Genomic DNA, 20488 nt, shown 5'->3' with positions numbered 1-20488 from the left:
AACACTGGTCTCTAGGGCTAAAAGAGTAAGTGCACCATCCTCATTCTGCCAACTGTCTGTTTCATCCCTGATGCTACATGAGTTAAGGCCTGAAGGCTGTTTTCCTTTCATTGTGCTACACTAGAGCTGAAAGCTGAGACATCTCTATTACAGGTGCCCATTTTGTATGACTTAAGGGAAGTAGTAGTAATGGCAGCAGTTAAATCAGAGGCTGGGTTGTCACTTGTATCACCATGCTCCAGCTGAGATGGTAGCGTGTCCTCACAGCAAAAAGATTGTGCCTTTGAAGGACAACATTTAGTAAGAAATAAAAGTAAAACAATTACAAAGGTTTTAAAACTGTGTGGGTCCAATGAATGTGTTAGCGCATCAAGGGAAATGATTCCCAAATCTGTCAGCCATTTTAAAGTTCCTCATGGTCCTCTGGTGACACTCACAGCCTTTGGATAAACAGCTAATCAGGGATGCCAGTCTTTGTGCTCTGGATTTGGGGGACCAAGAACTTCACCTTCCCCACAATGCTGGCAAGCTTCAACTTCAGGGAAACCCAGGCATAGGTTTCTACCTGTCACTATTTATGTACATGCACTGGCCCTCACACAATTTTCAATGGATTGTATGTTCACAACTCCTCTGATGTAGGGAACTGTAAACTCTGATTTACAGATGGAGAACTGAGGCACAGGGTGGATCAAGGGACTTCCCCAATAGCACACAAGGAATCAGAAGCAGGAATCAAACCCCGGTCTCTTGAGTTCTAGTCCAGTCTCCTCTCCACACTAGACCCTCTTTCCTAACCAGCACCTCCATTCCTCTGCTGCCAGCCCGACAAGGAGCAAGAGGAACAGTAATAAATAATCACCACCATCATCAAATCCCCAGCTGCCTCTAGGGGAAGAGGGAGGAAACCAGACTCAGGTGTGACCTTTACGTTGTGGTGATGATATTTAAATTAAAGGCTCAGACACTACAGTGATGAGCTCAGTACAAATACGAGGGAAGGAAAGAAAGTAGAAGCTCTCGGGCAGTTCTTGCATTTTCTGAGTGGAAGCTGGAGTGCAGTGAAGTAAACTCCACAGGTCATAACTGACCCCTGGTTAACCAGGATTTCTCTGTTTGTTGATAGAGGGGAGTGAACTTGTGACATCAGGAAAAACAACAAAAATACTGCTCCTCCGTGAAAGCTACAGGGATGCAAAATCCTGCCACCCGGCTAGTGTAAACGCCGTTAAACCTATTTATTTGTATTAGCACCTAGTATCCCCTGCTGAGATTGGAGCTCCATTGTCCTAAGCACAGGCAATATACAATGCAAGACAGTCCTTGCCCCAACAGCTTCCAGTCTAAATAGACAAGAGAGTCACATGATGGGAGAGGAAACAGGCACAGAAAGATGAAGTGACTTGCCCAAAGTCACATGAGAGAGCTGGGAACAGATGCCAGGTGTCCCAGCCCAGTGCCTCATCCCTTGGATTACATCATCACGCTCTCTCTCCTGTAGTGTGAAACTTATTTATATTGCTACTGAACAGTAACGTGTGTCTGTGTGTTGTTGTGAATGGTTGCTACAATATACCACAGTATTCGTGTAAAGTATCAGACCAGTTTTAAGGACACACATTAAAGAAGTGCTGTAAAACCAATGTTTTAAGCGGTTTGGTTTTTGCTTTTACCCTCACAGATCGTGGATGGCAAATTGTGGTTCCAGTTGGACTGTGGAAGTGGACCAGGAATCCTGGGAATTTCTGGCAGGACTGTTAATGATGGGAACTGGCACTCGGTCTTCCTGGAGCTCAATCGGAATTTCACAAGCTTGTCACTTGATGACAGTTACGTGGAGCGGCGCAAAGCCCCCCTCTACTTTCAGACTCTGAGTACAGATAGCTCGGTCTACTTTGGAGCCCTGGTGCAAGTGGATAATGTCCGGAGCCTGACTGACAAGAGGACAACCCAGGTCTTGAGTGGTTTTCAGGGCTGCCTGGATTCTGTTATCCTGAATAACAATGAACTGCCGCTCCAAAACAAGCGCAGCAGCTTTGCAGAAGTGGTTGGCCTGACTGAATTAAAGCTTGGCTGCGTTCTGTACCCTGATGCATGTGAGAGGAATCCTTGCCAGAACGGAGGGAGCTGTACTAGTTTGCCATCTGGTGGTAAATGTCTTTAATTACATTTTACTTTTTTTTTTTTTTTTTTTTTTTAAACGGGGGAGGTAATGTCTGTCTGTCTCGTTCAGTGCTGGAGCTGTGTTGGCCCCAGGATATTAGAGAGACAAGGTGGGTGAGGTAATATCTTTTATTGGGCCAACTTCTGATGGTAAGAGAGACAAGCTGTCATGCTACACAGAGCTGAAGAAGAGCTCGAAAGCTTGTCTCTTTCACCAACAGAAATTGGTCCCGTAAAAGATTTTACCTCACCCACCTTGTCTCTCATTCAGACTATGTCACAAGTCTTTCACTGCAGAAACATGTTGGAAAAGTCTCAAACTCTATAAAAGCTTTTTAGGTTTGGCAAAGTTTATAAAAGCTGCCAGCTTCATAAACAACAACTAAATGGCACTCACCCATTCTCACTGTATTAGTATTCAAGGAGGAGATTGTCTTTTACTAGGTGTTACTATAATCCTATTTATATAGACACCAATAGCATAACAATTACTGAAGTGCTCAGCTGAGGCTTTCAAAAGCCATTTACCGCAACAGAGGTTGCAAACAAAAATGGTGGTATCTAATATCCATCACAGATTGAACAGCACGGTTGTACTTCTCTGGATAAGCTGGCACAGATTGTTACTTAGACTTCCACAACAACATCATCCATTTCTGAGTACATAATTTGATTACATATCTATATATTAAATTGTGAGTCTATAGGGTTATAAAACTGCAGACAAAACCCATGTGCATTAGAGTCCCGGGGGATCTGAACTCTTCTGGGTCTTGGTAACGGGGCAAAGCCATTAGGTCATTGTTTTGACTTACACCTGTATTGGAGGTGAATTGTTCCTGTCTAGTAGCAGTTTGACAGCTTGTGTGAAGTGGGCTTCGTAGCATCAAGCTAATTCCCAACGAGCAGGTGCCCAAATCATAAAAAGCACTGGTATCATTGGCAGTCCTGTCAGTGAGAGTCTTGAATGGGTGTGGAGACAAATTTACCTCCTTGTTGCTAAGGCTGGGCCCTCCTGGTCAGAGTTTGCAGCACAGAAATGAGGAAGCTTTTTTTCTGCCATGCACAATTCAGTGCTTCATTTTCCGTATCTGTCAGGTTGGCACCTCTATGCACGCCTCTTCTGTGGCCCTACAAAGTCCCAGGACCTACTCATCAGCCGCCTCCATACATGGTTCTCTGAGATTGTGGGCCCTTTTTCCAGTCCTTCATACAGTCACACATCTAGGTAGGGTTCCTCTATGCAGCATCCACTGACTCCTTGGACTCCTCCTTGGAAATGTGGGTGTTGCCTGGGGTTCTCTGCTTGGCGGCCCCTTCTGGAGCACTGGTTTTGACTCGGTGACCTGCACTTCTATCCCTGCTTTCTTCTATTGATTAGTAGCCCCTCCCTCACCTGAAGGGGTGGAGCCTTTCCTTGTCTTTGTGGGCTCCACTTCCAGTTATTAAACAGTCTGGCACCTTTTCCAAGCACCTGTTAGTAATAATGTTACTTAGCATCTATTTATTGCTTCTCAGTCCCAGCCCTGCACTGACATTAAATAGTTCAACTGGCGTGAAATTCAGTTTTAGAAATGGAAGAAAATCTGCAGGAAACTTGCACACTCTGGTGTCCTTCCCTCTGTAAAAGCAAGCTTATTCAGCAGTTTTGCAAGAAAACACAGAAGCTGGATTTTCGCTTTCACGTGGAGGAGGTTATAAGTGCTTTCCCTAGTGCTCTTGTACAGAAGGCAGCCATAACTGGTCTGTCTGTGCTCCCTGAGCATATGGGAGGGACTCGCTGAATGGCCTCCAGCCCTCTTTGCTTGTGCAAGGTACCTTCTTCACAGCTCCGCTAGTGGGAGGTTTAATTTGGCCCACAGCACCCTGCTGCCATCCCAGTATTTACCTCAGTGCTTCCTACTTTGCTTTGATCTTACTTGTTGTGAACCAAGGAGGAGTCAGGGAAGCTGTAGACGTATGGTCAGTGGAAGAAAGTGCAAAGATAGTTAAAAGAAATGAACCCACAGCACATGCATTAACAAAGCATCTCAGTATGAACACCCAGCATGGCAATGGGATTTCGATGTGCATCACGAAGACAAATGTTGCAGCTCATGCGTTTGTGTAAGGTCTTTACCTGTGAAGGTAAGGAAAGAAAATAAGCAGCGTGCAATAAAGGGGGAGAGGAAATAGTTCTGAGTGAAAGAGGCAGTGGCTTTTGAGAAACTGTTAAACAAGATTATTGAATTCCTGGGAAGTAAAGATGGAACGTTAACTCAGATTCCATATATAATAAATCAGGTCAAGTATTCACCAAGTTAGCAAGATGGGGAGAGTAGGAATTGCATTTTTTATTGATTTAACTTGAATCTATTTATTGTATTGTCTAGCAATTGCATGGTGAGTATATTGAGACCTTTCTAACAAATCACTTCATGGTAATTCTTTTTCCCAACACCATATGTATTACCAATTTACTGGAGGGCAGTAGGGCGGATGCATGTAGCTCCAAATGTTGACTCCATTTTATCATTAGAACATAAATGGTTCAAGTCAAGATAATTTACGTCTGGAATCCAGGCACTGAAGTTATTTAGACTTGCATAAGTTATTGCCTCAATGAGGAGGCAACTGCCCAGAGGGGATATTTCAGCTGTCTCTAGTTAAGAAATCTGTTTGCTCTTTTTACTGTATCAGCAATATATGTAAATAAAGGATTGTTATAGTACCATAATTTCAAAGCAGTGGGCCCTAACTATACATGAGTGGCTCTATAAACCAGCCCGCTATGACAAGTCATGGGCATTTTTTTCCACCAGGCAAAACAATCCTGTTCGTGTAGCCATCCTCAGTATATAAAAAGAGCATATAATTAAATTGGGTTGAAAGGAGAACCCTGCACCATGTCAAATGCTAGTTATATAACCACAAATTGTAGCATGCTTTTAAGGATGGCAGAACATTGTGCTTGCTGGCACAGATGGTAGCACCCACAATGGATTTCAAATAAAATATACATAGCTTCATTTTTATCTTAGGAAAGGAGATGGCAGCTTTTCTTTGGGGGGGAAGTGCACACACATATATTTTGCTACCAAAGGGGCCCGATTCTGGTCCAGTTAAGTCAAGGACTATCAGTATAACACAGCAGCACCTACAGCCCAGAGCTTTACATAGCACCTTACTTCACAGAGTCATTGAAGTCACTGGAGCACGGTGCTACTAACTATGAACCAGGTGTCAGAATCTGTCCCAAAGTGAGCAGTGTTCAGCATAAAAGCAGAATTTAGTTTGATAAATTTTGAATTTGAATTTTCTAGAGTAGTCTGTGTACAATTGTAAGTTCCCTTTCCTAAAATAATCCTATGATTTACCGTGAAATTAAGAGAAAGCAAAGAGCTCAGAGTTATAGCTATGACTGAACACTGTGACGTCAAAGAGTCATTGGCAATGTACCAGGAGCCCTGGGGGCCATGGCTAATTTACATATAATTTGCATAAGTTATGTAAAATAAATGCAGACATCCATAATGCCATCCCTGAGGTGATACCTTCCTTCCTGAATAGAAATGGCTGGTTGTTTCTGTACATCAGCAATAAAACCTACATTTGATCAACTTTGGTTTCCTCTTGCCATTACAGCTTTAGAGGCATTTTAGGACTAGCTACAATGAATCTCAGGCCATTCTTTGGGCACCCCTAGAGAGAGAGAGAGATAGCATGTCTGAAGGGAAAAAAAGACTACTCCCAAAAGATCAAAGTTTATTGCTAAGACATATAGAGGGGCTGAGACCAGAGGCCTTCTGCAAGGGGTTCTCCAAAACTGAAGTATGGTGGACCCTAAAGGTAGAACTGTACAATGTGAGCAGCTCAGAAGCTGAAGACCACATGCTGTTCATGTGGGGACTTCCACCAATACAGAGAACTGCTTCTGATTGACCTGTGTGGGCATTCTGCTCATGAATGGAGGATAACCATACGGTCCATAGGATGATGCCAACTAGGAAAGGGCTAAATGTGCAAAAGAATCTAGAACCTGAACATCAAGTCCTTGACATAAGGTCCCGGGAGCCAAAGCACTGGCTCACACAGAAGTATGATCAGCTAAATTGATCATGGCAAGGAGGAAGGATGGCTTGTGGGTAAAGTGCTGAACTGGGACTCAGGAGCCCTAGTTAAATTCCTAGCTTTGCCACAGACTTGGTGCCTGCCCCTCTCAGGAAGCCATTTAGGGAATGTCTACACTGCAGTTGGGAGTGTGCCTCCCAGCCCGGGTAGACAGACACACGTTAGCTCTGCTCAAGCGAGCATGGGGAAAATAGCAGAATGGACATTGTGGCACAGGTAGGGTAGCTACCTGAATACAGAACTAGGGGATGTGGGTAGGCTTATACTGGGCTGGTTCGCCGATGCTGCCTACCCTGCTGCCGTGTCCACACTGCTATTTTTAGTGCACTATCTTGAGCAAAGCTAGTGTGTACTAGGCTGGGAGGCTCACTCCTAGCTGCAGTGTAGACATACTCTTAATTTCCCAAAACCTCAGTTTCCCAACTGTTTAAATAAATGGGAGTAATAACAACACTTCCCAGGGACATTGTGAGGGTAAATTCCATTAATGTTTCAGATAGCCTGTGGTGATGCTGGCTTATACTACCAAAAAACATAACAAAAGAACACTATGAAGGTTGCAAAGCCAAGCACTCAAAAAGATTGCCCGTGCAACCTCAGTTTGGTCCCTTTGTGTGTATGCATTATAGTACGTCTTTAAATGTGTGATCACATACTATATTTTCCACTGACTCCTGCCTCATTCAGTGCACATTTAATTAACATCTATACAATATTTTTGTTTTCTCTTTGTTCAGTGTGTGGCTGCGTGCCTTATTTATTGTACACTATTTATTCAAGTCCTGTTCTAAATACAGAATTACTAATTTCCTCATTGGTTTTCTGAGGCATACATCACATTTAGCAGACAAAGGTAAATGAAGATCCAGTGTCCCGAAGTCAAAGCAAGACAAATTCTGATTGGAAATAAAATGTTAATTTTTAACAATGAGGGTAACTAATCATTGGAACAACTTAACAAGGATTATGGTAGATTCTCCATCACTGGCAATTTTTAAATCGATATTGTACGTTTTTCTAGTTCAGATAGGAATTAATTCAAGGAAGTTCTCTGGCCTGTGTTATACGGGAGGTCAGACCAGATGATCCTGATGTCCCTTCTTGCCTTATATATGGATCTATAGTAGCTGTGTTCTCTACAAACATTAATTTATTTTCACAAAACCCACAAGGTGAAGAAATGGTATTATCCCCATTATACAAATGGAGAAGTGAGGCACAGAGAGATTAAGGTCAAAAGTTTCCACTAATTCTGAGTGCCTGATTTGAAGCACCCAGGACCTGATTTGTCAAAGCACTGGGCACTATATATATCTATATCTATATATGATATAGATATATAGATATCACTTTTTATGTTCAAAGCGCGGCTGTCATACAGCTCCACATTTCCACAATTTTGGCCCTAGGGTCTCAAGTCAGGCACCTAGAAAATGAGGAATACACATTAAAAGGGCTACCTGTGAAAAGTTTGGTTTAAGTGCTTTGCTTAGAATCACACAGGAACTCTGTGGCAAAGGCAATCCAGTTCTCCCGGGCATCATTCAGCTGCCCTAACCATGAAACCTGCCTTTCTCTTCCTGCAATCCCCTGCCTCAAGACTACACATTACTTCCAACTCCTGCAACAAAAAAAGCAGGGATCCTGCACACGACAGTCTTCTCTACTACACAATTCTGATTCATTCCCAGAGCAGGGGCATCCTGTGTACTGAATGAAGCAGGGATCCTGTGTGGAAAAACTCATCTAATTAAAGATTCTATCATAAAACATATGAAAAAGGCGGCTGAATTAAAAGGAAAGCTTCATTCTGGCATTTCCTAACTTTTGAGTGCTTGACTTTGCAACCTTAATGTTCTTTTAAGAGAGGATTGGGGAGGGGGGAGTGTGATTTCCTAGATTTTTTTTTTTTTTAAGCCAGATTCTCATCAGCAGGCTTGGAACCCTTAGATCCATCACACAAACCTCTGCCATGTGAGCTAATAGAGTAGCTGATGGTGGATGACAACCTACCACTGCTATGTGGACTGGAACTACAGGAGGATGGGAGACTTTTTCAGTGGGTTTCACAACTGTTTTCTGACAGTGGAGATGCAGTGAGACTCAGGACTCTTCAGTTCCTGTCTGTGCTCTGGAGGGGCGTGTTGTCTAGTTGACACAGACTCTTCTACCCATTTCCCCCAAGCTTGAATCCTTCTGTCCAGGGCCAGCTCTGGCATTTTTGCCGCCCTAGGCAAAAAAGCCACCCGCTGCACACACACCCTCCCCCCAGCGCGGCAGGGGAGGGCGCCGAGCCTGGCCACTGGCCCGCAATCCCCAACCGGCCGGAGCACCGGGGGGAGGGCGGAGAGGCTGGCCGGGGCCCCGCTCTCCCCGACCGGCCGGAGCACCGGGGGGAGGGCGGCGAGCCCGCTGTGGCTCCGCTCTCCCCGGCGGCCAGCCCAGTCACGGCCCCGCTCTCGGGCCAGAGTGCCCCGCCGCGCCATCCCCCTCCAGGCACCGCCCCAAGCACATGCTTGGTGGGCTGGTGCCTGGAGCCGGCCCTGCTTCTGTCCCATCCCCTCCGCCCTGTCCCTGACCCAGTCCTGATTCATAGATTCTAGGATTGGAAGGGACCTCGAGAGGTCATCGAGTCCAGTCCCCTGCCCGCATGGCAGGACCAAATACTGTCTAGACCATCCCTGATAGACATTTATCTAACCTACTCTTAAATATCTCCAGAGATGGAGATTCCACAACCTCCCTAGGCAATTTATTCCAGTGTTTAACCACCCTGACAGTTAGGAACTTCTTCCTAATGTCCAACCTAGACCTTCCTTGCTGCAGTTTAAGCCCATTGCTTCTTGTTCTATCCTTAGAGGCTAAGGTGAACAAGTTTTGTCCCTCCTCCTTATGACACCCTTTTAGATACCTGAAAACTGCTATCATGTCCCCTCTCAGTCCTCTCTTTCCAAACTAAACAAACCCAATTCTTTCTGCCTTCCTTCATAGGTCATGTTCTCAAGACCTTTAATCATTCTTGTTGCTCTTCTCTGGACCCTCTCCAATTTCTCCACATCTTTCTTGAAATGCGGTGCCCAGAACTGGACACAATACTCCAGCTGAAGCCTAACCAAAACAGAGTAGAGCGGAAGAATGGCTTCTTGTGTCTTGCTCACAACACACCTGTTAATACATCCCAGAATCATGTTTGCTTTTTTTGCAGCAACATCACACTGACTCATATTTAGCTTGTGGTCCACTATAACCTCTAGATCCCTTTCTGCCGTACTCCTTCCTAGACAGTCTCTTCCAATTCTGTATGTGTGAAACTGATCTTTTCTTCCTAAGTGGAGCACTTTGTATTTGTCTTTGTTAAACTTCATCCTGTTTACCTCAGACCATTTCTCCAATTTATCCAGATCATTTTGAATTATGACCCTGTCCTCCAAAGCAGTTGCAATCCCTCCCAGTTTGGCATCATCCGCAAACTTAAATATTGGCATAGAAAGTACACTTATTAAGTCGTAATGAAGATATTGAACAGAACCGGTCCCAAAACAGACCCCTGCGGAACCCCACTTGTTATGCCTTTCCAGCAGGATTGAGAACCATTAACAACAACTTTCTGAGTACGGTTATCCAGCCAGTTATACACCCACCTTATAGTAGCCCCATCTAAATTGTATTTGCCTAGTTTATCGATAAGAATATCATGCGAGACCGTATCAAATGCCTTACTAAAGTCTAGGTATACCACATCCACAGCTTCTCCCTTATCCACAAGACTCGTTATCCTATCAAAGAAAGCTATCAGATTGGTTTGACATGATTTGTTCTTTACAAATCCATGCTGGCTGTTCCCTATCACCTTACCACCTTCCAAGTGTTTGCAGATGATTTCCTTAATTACTTGCTCCATTATCTTCCCTGGCACAGAAGTTAAACTAACTGGTCTGTAGTTTCCTGGGTTGTTTTTATTTCCCTTTTTATAGATGGGCACTATATTTGCCCTTTTCCAGTCTTCTGGAATCTCTCCCGTCTCCCATGATTTTCCAAAGATAATAGCTAGAGGCTCAGATACCTCCTCTATTAGCTCCTTGAGTATTCTAGGATGCATTTCATCAGGCCCTGGTGACTTGCAGGCATCTAACTTTTCTAAGTGATTCTTCCCCAGTCTCCTTCCACATCCTGTCCCAGTTCCCCACTCCCAACACCTCATCCAGAATGTCTCTCCTCTCCCTCCCCAGTGTCTCTCAGTTCCAGTCTCTCTCTCCAAGCTATGCCCCAACCTCCTTTTCTAGCTCCTTACCTCAGTGTCCCCCCTCCCTGCCTCCTTGTCCCAGTCTCTTCGCCCAGCCAGTCCCAGTTTTCCCACTGTAGCTCCTTGTCAGATCTGTCTCCATTCCCCACACTGGTTCCTAGTTTCAGTCTCCTTGTCCAGCCAGACTCAGTTTCCTCTCCCCGCTCCCCAGCTGCTCATTCAATCTCAGCATTCCCCTTCCTGGACAACTGACTCCCAGTTCTCCCATCGCCCTCTTTCCCTCACCAGTTCCCAGGCTCCCCGCCTCCCAACTCCTAGTCTCCTTGCTTAGCCAGTCCCTGATTCCCCTTTTGTCCGGTTCCCAGTTCCAGCCTCTTCCCCCAACCAGTCAGTCCCAGTCTCCTTGCCCTGATAGTCCAGTCATTCACCCTCCCAGTCCCAGCCTCACCAGATTCCTTGTTCCAGTATACTCCTTTCCAGTCCCCCAGCTTGTCCCGCTTTGCGTTCAGATCAGACAGCTCCCTCCTCCATGCTGCTTGGGTGCCATCAGGGGACATCATATGAGAGCACAGGAGAGACAGGCTCCCTGCTCTCAGTTCCAGTGTCTGGCCTGACCCTGGCCCAGAGCAGCCCTTACAGGGGAAGTCCTTATGAGCCCCTGTAGCCTTGGGTTGGAAGGACCATGGTCTGGTTGAATGGAGCATGCACAGTTGGGTCAGCACTAAGCAGTGAGGGGATAGCACAGACTTAGTAAAGATGAAGTCTTAGGAGATTTTAGCTTCTAAACATCTAAGACATTTCTACTGAGCATGTGCAAACTCCAATTTTTCAAAGGCATATAACTGGGCCAAAGTGGTTGAATTTTTACAGGGATCACAATATGCACATCCCTGACACAAAGGTCACTCCCCTGCCAGATTTCAAGTCTCTGCTCCAAATTGTGACAGCTCTAGGGTTGTTCAAAGAATAATTGTTGGAAAAGTTTAACATGGGCTAAATAATGTATTTTTCCTTAGCCTTTTTTGGGGGGGCAGAGGGAGGGAAGAGATGATTGCACTGTGTCAGCTGAATGTTTCCCCAAACAATCAGCCTGAGGCATGGAAAATTTCAGCCCAAACAGTTGGAGTTTGACAAAAAATATAAGCTACTGAAAACAGGGTCTTAAAATGGGAAGTGTTGGGCAACCTTAATAATAAGCAATGCTATCAGACCCACCTATAATAACTGGCAATCTAGCCACTCCTGTAACAAGATGAACAAAGGCAGGCAAACAGTAGTGGCATATACAACATTACTGTAACCAAATGTACTAATAGTACAAGCATGAATATTGGACCAAGTTTTGCATCAGTCACAGAAACAAACCTTAGATGAGTTAGGGTCTTGTAATTAGAAATATAGTTATTTCATTTTAATTTGATCAGTGCTATACATCTGTCCTTGAGTGAATTGTCTGAACAGGCAGTTTTACCCATGTCTGAGTGAAAAAAAAAAAAAGAAAAAAAAAATCATGTTGGGTTGAGTCTCAGGAGTTGTTTTGAACCAGTATGTGGTGAGATGATGTACCAGCAGCCCTCTTTCAGCCCTTCAGTTTCTGCAGAATTCAAACTTTCAACTAAAGGGTAAAAACATCACATCCTTACTGCTTTAAAGAAAATCTTTCGAACGTGAGCTGACAGAAGCTGTCTTACCATCTGTACGGATAGACACTAGTTCCCAGAAGGGTGCAGCTGCCCCATTATTAACCAGTGAGGCACTAACTCTGAACCCTAATGACAACATTATAAATATCAACGTTACCTATTTTAGTATGTATCATTTTAATAGCGGCATCTAGCTTCTCTGGGATCATAGGCTGAGTATGAGTAGAGAACAGTACTCCTTTTCTCCTCCTCATTCTATGAGCTCTTGCTTTTTTACATAAATACCATTAAAATCCCAAGTAGGGGGAAAAAACATTTTGTAGCATATGGTATGCATTTTAGAGATGTTAACACGTGAACTAGGTATTTCTCAGAACCCCCCTGAGAGTTAGGCAAAGAACAAAAGGCTGCTTTAATCATATGGTTATTAACTGACCGGCTATCTCTTTTTTTTCTCCTTCAGAGAGACGCAAATGAAACACCATGATTTATAAAAGCAATCTTAACATCACAACTCCATTTAATATTGATTTTTAAAAGACTTTTAAGATTTAAAAAAAAAATGTAAAGAGTTGGAATGTTTTATTATTTGTATAGCTTTAAGTGACTGCTAATCGGCTCTTCCAGATTTCCTGATTGAATTTTGTGGTTTCAAATTAGGTAAAAGATTCTGATTATAAATTCACAGAAACAATTTGGTTCCAAGGGTCTTGAGTGAAAGACAGAGTTTCATTGTAATTACAATTGGAATCGCAAGGGAGTCACTGTCTGTGTGGGAAAGATAAAACAAACTGGAGGTGGCAGGAATATGTTAGGATGAAGAATACTCTGGTCCCCAAACCAACCAGATGTCTACAGAATCATATCAAAATGTGAAACGGGAAACTCCCCTTTTGTTCCAATGCTTCATACTAATCAGCTCCCTGTATAACTGGCTTTGAGGCAAGACTTGTTTCTATAGGTCCAACTCTGAATTGGTGAGGTAAAACTGCACGGCATGGAAACGACATGCCTAAAACTGATGTAAAAGCAAAGCAAGTCACAAAAGAAGGCCAGGTAATTGATGGAAGCAGGAGCCATATGCATGTTAAAAGGAATTGGCAGCTGTTTGGAACATCCGCTTTAATAAAGTCGAGTGAACCTAAGGATAGGCAGCAGCTCAGAGGTTCAGGCTGGAGATTCTACCAACAACAGACACACACTCTGCACAACAGCTGCAGAGAGTCATCCCATCTGCTACAATGGCACAGTGCCTCCTTGCTTACAACTTCTTTAGAAAAGTGTCATTGCTTGCTGGAGACTCCTCTTCTGGGACTGCACGGAAGATCTGCTTGAGTGTCCTAGTGCCACTTGACACTTTATATCACTGTGAAAAGTTTGGGACTCACCACCGCAGCACCTCCTGCTGGTTGTCTCCAGGAATTAGCTCAGTCCAGTGGTGGGCCCTCTCCTGGTGGTGTCCCTCTTGCTGTTGGTCCCCCGTGTCCCTCTCAGGACCCTGGTGCCCTTATCCCAGGGTTCTGCCTCCTGCAGTACCCCACAGCCTTACTGGGTTTCCCCACCCCAGGGGAACCCCCACCCCCTATTCACACATCACCTCGGTCATGGCTACTGTCAGTCTCTGTTTAGCCCCCACACCCTGGGGCAGACTGCAGTCTATCAGCTGATCATCACAGGCAACAAAGAGTTTGGACTGGCTGCTTTTACCCACCCTCCGGCTGCCCCTCTGCAAGCCCAATACCTAGGAGGCTTGGAACTAGGCCCTGCAGCCTGGGGAGTTGCTGGCCTAGGGCTTCCCAGCTCCTAAGGCCTTTCCCCAGCCCTGCCTCCCTCTAGGTCCCCTGGGTGAGTTCTCCAGCAGCCAGGCCTGTCTCCTTCTCCAGTCTCTGGCTTCCCTGGCCTTCCTATAAGGCCCAGTTGCTTAGTTTGGGGCATGGCCCCAGCTGCAGCCACTTCCCCCAATCAGCTGGGGTTTTACTCCCTTGCCCAGCCCCAGACCCCTGCAGGGCTTTTCCAACCCCTTCCGGGCTGGAGTGAGTGCTCACCCCGCTACAATCACCAAAAAGGGAGAGGTGAGCAGTGGAGGCGAGGAAGATGCTGAAATCAAAGTGATGAGGTTTGAGGAGAGGCAAGTTGGTAGAGTGGTGGTAAAAGCCTTATTAAAAGCTGAAGGATCAGCTCCTCAGCTGGTGTCAGTGGGCACTGCTCCTATTCACACCAGCTGAAGACCAGGAGTGAGGTTTGTAGGGTGGCCTTCTGGCAGACAAGTGCTATACTGAATGTGCACACCTTTAAAAATGTCAGGAAGACAAAGTACACTTGATGGTGTTAGTATTTGTGTTATTATTTATAATAACACCTTTTTATCTGTCATCTTCCTATGCTCCCTTTTGAAACATCATCAGTTCAGCAGTGACTCATACCGCACTGAAGTATATAGACCAGTGTTTTCAAACATGGGTACATAAAGTTAAGCATTTAAATCCATATTTAGGCACCAGAATACATGGCCTGACTTGAAAGGGTGCTGAACATCCACAGCCCCCCCGACTGGCTTCAATAGCAGCAGGATCAAGCCCTAGACTATTTGAAATGTGCTCTTTTCCGTGCAGAAAAGGTTGAGGTCGTTAGTGTTTCCTTTAACTTTGCCTGCCTTTGTTAGGAAAGCAGATTTGTGTTTTTTTTTTTCTCATAGTACCAGTGGGATAATAGCTAACTTTATCCCATGGTATGTCCCATGAAATACAATATGTATCATACCTCCTCCCTGGGGGCCTAAATCTGAACCCCACATCAGAAACAGTAGCCAAAGGGATTTGCTTCAAGGTCAAACCTTGTCACGGGGTGTGCTATGGAATCCTCCGTCCTGACCTGCCGTCGCTGCCATGCAACAAGAACACAGGCACTTCTGAGGGGATAGGAAGGAGTAAAGGGAATGGCCAGTCTTTCAGCCCAGGGAATCTGCTTTGTGCACTGGCCCACTGGCAATACCTCCAGCAAGCTCAGTGCTTCACTTCTATATTTCCCAATGGAGAATAGTTCTCCACCCGTGAATGTGCTGGAGTGAGTGGCATCCTCCTGAACATGTTTCTGGTGGCTTGGGCTAGCTGTGCAACCGGAAAGCTGTCTCTCCGCTGCTTTTGGTCCCAAACTATTAGCATAAGTAGGTTCTGGATTAGCGCCCTGAGATTAAATCAGTGATAAATGTGGACTCTGTTTACCTCGTTTTATGAATGTTTTTTTCCTAACCCAAGAAATGGATCCCTAGACTTCGATACTGTGCTGCTTAGTGTACTAGGCTAGCGTCTGGGGGCATTTTACAGGCCATATCAGTGAGTAAAATTCAGTGTAAAATGCAGCTTTGTAAGTATAAGCTTATATGACAGAGACTTTTTTGTTTTGTTTTGTTTATGCACTGCCTGGCGCAAGGGAGCTTAATCCGTTCTGAGCATCTGAGAGGTTTTCTAAATGCTGCTTTCAATGCAAATAATATGAAAAATAATAAAAACGGCATGCTTTTTTATTTCCACTGGAAATAGGTTTCCTTTAGCAATCCAAACATTGTAGCATCATGCTTTATTGCATGAGAACGTGAAAGAAAAATTGACTAACCTCTTTTCAGTTTTCAAGCTCAGAGACATGCAAAAAGTGACAGGAAAATTATATTTTAATCGAATTCTTGGTAATTATTAGTAATTTAGATAAAGAAATTTGATTTATAAAAATGTTTTATTTCGTTTTATGCTGTCTGGTTACAATTAGGTCAGGAATCTACTGAAAACATATTAGTTCAGCTACTACGTTGTCACATGACAACTTTCTGCATAAAATCTTTTGTATTTGAATTAAATATTTTGGTTAAGTTAAATACACAGCGAGATTATAATGATTTATATAAAAACCGATATACTGTAGTGTTTTGGTCTATAGATGTCACTATTGAGTCATATAATGGAACACTGACATAATCTTGTTCACTCATGCAGTGATTCCTTTCCAAACTATTTGTAAGCAAATGGTTTTCCGGGTAACAAGAAATCTTCCTAATAGGCTGGCATCATATAATGCATATGGCATTGTCAGTTTCGCATCTCGTTAGGCCACTCTGTGTGTTTGTCCAAATCTCTGAATGTGGTTCAGAATGTCTGAATTGGAAAAAAAAACAAAAAACCCACCAACCACCTCCTCTTGCAGATACAGTACTGACACCGGAACACAGAAAATATGTGGTTTTGTGATACTTACAGTTGTCTAATAGGCCCAGTGACAGCATTCACAACACTAACTTTGTTGCAGGTTATTAATTTTAAGCAATGTTCACTAATGGTACTCCTCGTTACAAATATGAGTGTGCAAGGAAACTGGAAGTTCTAGGAACTGTTGGGTTCTATTTCTAACTGCAGCTGACCTTCACTATGAGACTAAGCAGGAAACTTGGGGCCAACAGTACGAATCCAGGCTGTTCCGTCAATTTCAATGGAGTAAATTCTGATTTACACCAGGGTGTGATTAATCAGGTTCTTAACCGTATGCTGCTCCAGGTTAGCTAGCAGTATGGATGTCATACTGCTTTCCCACCTCACTCGGGCGTTGGGTGGGTCAGTTACGGTTTGTAAAGCACACAGTCTCTTAGATGATAAAAATGTTAAGTATCGTTTTCATGTCTATTCTTAATTTAGTGTCATGTGATTTTCTGTTCTAGTGGTGAGATCAGTGAACTTTGATGTACCATCCTTGTAAATGTCTGAATTGGAAATATTTTCTAAGGGTCTAGACCAGGGGTGGGCAAACTTTTTGTCCCGACGGCCACATCTGGGAATAGAAATTGTATGGTGCGGGAGGGGTTGAGGGCTCTGGTTGGGGGTGCAGGCTCTGGGTGGGGATGGGTATGAGGAGTTTGGGGTATAGGAGGGTGCTCCGGGCTGAGACCAAGGGGTTCAAAGGGCAGGAGGGGGATCAGGGCTGGGGCAGGGGGTTGGGATGTGGGAAGGGGTGCAGGCTCCGGCTGGGGGTACGGGCTCTGGGGTGAGGCTGGGGATGAGGGGTTTAGGATGCAGGAGAGGGTGCTCTGGGCTGGGATCAAGGGTTCAGAGGGTGGGAGGGGGATCAAGAGTGCAGGGTCCGGGTGGTGCTTACCTCAAACGGCTCCCGGAAGCAGCGGCATGTCCCCACTCCAGCACCTACACGGAGCCGCAGCCAGGTGGCTCTGGGCACTGCCCCGTCCACTGGCGCCATCCCTGCAGCTCCCATTGGCTGCAGTTCCCAACCAATGGGAGCTGCGGGGACGGCGCTTGGGGCGGGGGCAGCATGCAGAGCGGAGCCCCGTGGCTGTTCCTTCACGTAGGAGCTGGAGCGGGGCCATGCTGCTGCTTCTGGGGACCATGTGGAGTGGCCCCCAACCCTGCTCTCCAGCTGGAGCACTGGAGCAGGGCAAGCCCCAGACCCTGCTCCCCAGCGGGAGCTCGAGGGCTGGATTAAAAAAGCTGGCAGGCCAGATGTGGCCTGCAGGCCATAGTTTGCCCACCCCTGGTTTAGACACATTCATTTATTTTGCACATAAGCCCTAAGGCTTTCTCAAAGGACAGTTGCTGATATCAGAAAGTGAAGGAAAACTTACTGACTGTATCTGCTTCTTTGGTGGTGTCATCTGTTGGGATTGAACCCAGGACTCTAGATGTAAAGACATTTGGCTGTACTCCTGGAGCCAAAAGATCAATTCCATTAGGGCACAGGCCTTTGCAGATGTATAAGCTTCTTATAAGGTCTGTCCACCAGCGGGGGACAAACTCTCACATTGCTATTAATGTGGGTCACAGTTGCGTGCCAGAATTCCTGTATGACACCCCAGCCCAAGTGACTCTGTTTCAATTTACCCGACAGCTACTAATGTAACCAGATTGTATCATGTGTTGACAGTTGTATTTATAGGCTCCTGTTGTTGCTTTTGTTTTTATTTTCCCAGGTTATCAGTGTAGTTGCCTCTCTCAATTCACAGGAAGAAATTGTGAATCGGAGATCACAGTGTGCTTTCCAAATCCATGTCGGAATGGAGGGTCGTGTGACCCGATAGGCAATGCCTTCATCTGCAATTGCAAAAATGGACTGACAGGAGTAACGTAAGTGAACTACCAGTGGGGAATTGTCATCTTTGAATTATTTTAATACGAGGTCTTTTTTGCATAGGGCATCTTGTACCCCAAAGCCTCTAGTTACCTAACAAGTATAGCCAAATCACGTGGCTTACCAAGAGGCCATATTAACATGATCCAAGAAATCCATGAGGCCAAAGTTTTCCAAAATGGGTATTTAAACTTAGCTTCCGAAGTTGTCGTTTAGCTCTGGGATTTCAGTGGAATTTGGGCACCTAACTCCCATAGGCTCATTTCAAAGTCCCCATCACCCACTCCTTTCCCATATTAGTACAGTTTTGATATCTCCTTTTCCCCCTATTTGTTCTCTTTCATTTCCATTCCCTTTCTCTTTCCAAACCATCTAAAATCCTATAGAATTTAATAGCCAATGCTAACCTTTTGTTAGGTTATTTGAACTATTCTGTGGAATTGTACAGCAGGGATATCAATTTGTATCGAATCTCATGGAATGGTCCAAAACACCTACGGAAAAGTTCACATTTTTATTACAGTCTGTGAGCCTGATTCATCACTGTATTGGTCCCGTTTTATACCAGTTTCACTCCACTGAAATCAATGGATTTGCACCAGCATAAAACCTGGGAGTAATGCGATGGTCAATCAGTCCTAGGAGCTTTTTCCTGAGGAGTAGCATTAATCAGTTCTTTTCTCCAGTATGTTTTCTTGTCATTGACTTAAAAAGCAGCAGAACTTGTTTCCATCTTTAGAAGATTTTAAATATTGTAATGTGGCTGGATAATAATATGTTCATTTGCCAGACACTGGCAGAGAACAAAACACAATTGCTGCCTGGACATCCTAAATAAATGAGGGTAAGCGGTGTTGATTGCTAAGGTTTCTCCTCCGAAATCTATGGCCATGTCTTGTTCTCTTAAGGTGCGAAGATGATGTCAACGAATGTGAAAGAGAGGAATGTGAAAATGGCGGCTCCTGCATCAACGTTTTTGGCTCGTTTCTGTGTAACTGCACTCCTGGATATGTGGGGCAGTATTGTGGCCTCAGGCCTGTGGTGGTACCCAATATACAAGCCGGACATTCCTACGTCGGCAAAGAAGAGCTAATAGGAATAGCAGTTGTCCTTTTTGTAATCTTTGTGTTGATCATCCTGTTTATAGTTTTCCGCAAGAAAGTGTTCAGGAAAAATTACTCACGCAACAATATCACCCTGGTCCAGGACCCGGCTACTGCTGCTCTACTCAACAAGAGCAACGGGATCCAGTTCAAGAACCTAAGGAACAGTGGGGACAGTCGCAATATCTACCAAGAGGTAGGGCCACCGCAAGTCCCTGTGAGGCCCATGGCTTACACCCCTTGCTTCCAGAGTGACTCGCGGAACAATTTAGACAAGATCGTGGATGGACTTGGAGTTGAGCATCAGGAGATGACGACGTTTCATCCAGAGTCTCCTCGTATACTAACAGCAAGGCGGGGTGTGGTGGTGTGCAGCGTGGCTCCCAACCTGCCGGCCGTGTCTCCCTGTCGATCCGACTGTGACTCCATCAGGAAGAGTACCTGGGATGGCGGTACTGAAAGTGAGTAGCGTCATCTGATGCTGGGTGTTACTTTCCCTTTCTGACACATGTTATAACAGCTCTTGTCAGAGTACAGCAGTTTTATGAGCTCAAGTGTGGCAGAGTGAACCAGGAAGTGCTGTCTGGTTAACGCTAGGTAAGTTTGAACGGGAACACTTAATGAACCTTATTGAAAGCAGCCCAGATTCACGTACTCACAGTTGTTACATTTCACAGAGAAAGTGATTGTTTAGTTCTGAAAGGATGTAATTAGGATGAGACTAGGTATACAAGTGCCCTATTTAGATCATCAAAATATGACGACCCACCTACGTTTTATATTCGTTCAGAACGTTTGAGGAAGACTGCTCTGAGGACTCCGGTCACGTGATGCAGTGCAAGTGTCTTTCTGTTGAAAAGGAAAATTTTAGGCTAAGTTTCCTGACTGTGAGCGCTCTTAGCTTGGGCAATCCGTCTTGCAAGGGGTATTTAGAACTAGACAAGACAAAGCACTTAAAAATTAATGCAGGAAATGAATTACTAAGTACTTTTTATCTCTAATATTTATGCTGCTTGTCGGAAGAGTGTAAGCTGCTCTTATAACCACATTTTCAATCTATTCCTTTCTTATCTGCGTTAAATGTTAAAACCTTGTACAATCTGTTA

At 44.7% G+C, this 20488-nt stretch overlaps 1 protein-coding gene across 1 annotated transcript in view; it reads left to right on the top strand.

The window, feature by feature from the left end:
- The window catches only part of FAT3 (FAT atypical cadherin 3), a 186078-nt gene that overhangs the window by 150946 nt on the left and 14644 nt on the right, over positions 1-20488 (top strand). The window contains exons 22-24 of the mRNA XM_034779231.1: positions 1682-2150; positions 18122-18275; positions 19188-19843. Of these exons, the coding sequence (XP_034635122.1) occupies positions 1682-2150; positions 18122-18275; positions 19188-19843 (1279 nt within the window). The remainder of the gene's footprint in view (positions 1-1681; positions 2151-18121; positions 18276-19187; positions 19844-20488) is intronic.

Source organism: Trachemys scripta, chromosome 1 (genome assembly GCF_013100865.1).
Source record: "Trachemys scripta elegans isolate TJP31775 chromosome 1, CAS_Tse_1.0, whole genome shotgun sequence".
Lineage (NCBI taxonomy): Eukaryota > Metazoa > Chordata > Testudines > Emydidae > Trachemys > Trachemys scripta.
The sequence above is the reverse complement of the archived record's forward strand: the minus strand, read 5'-3'. Positions and strand labels throughout refer to the sequence as shown.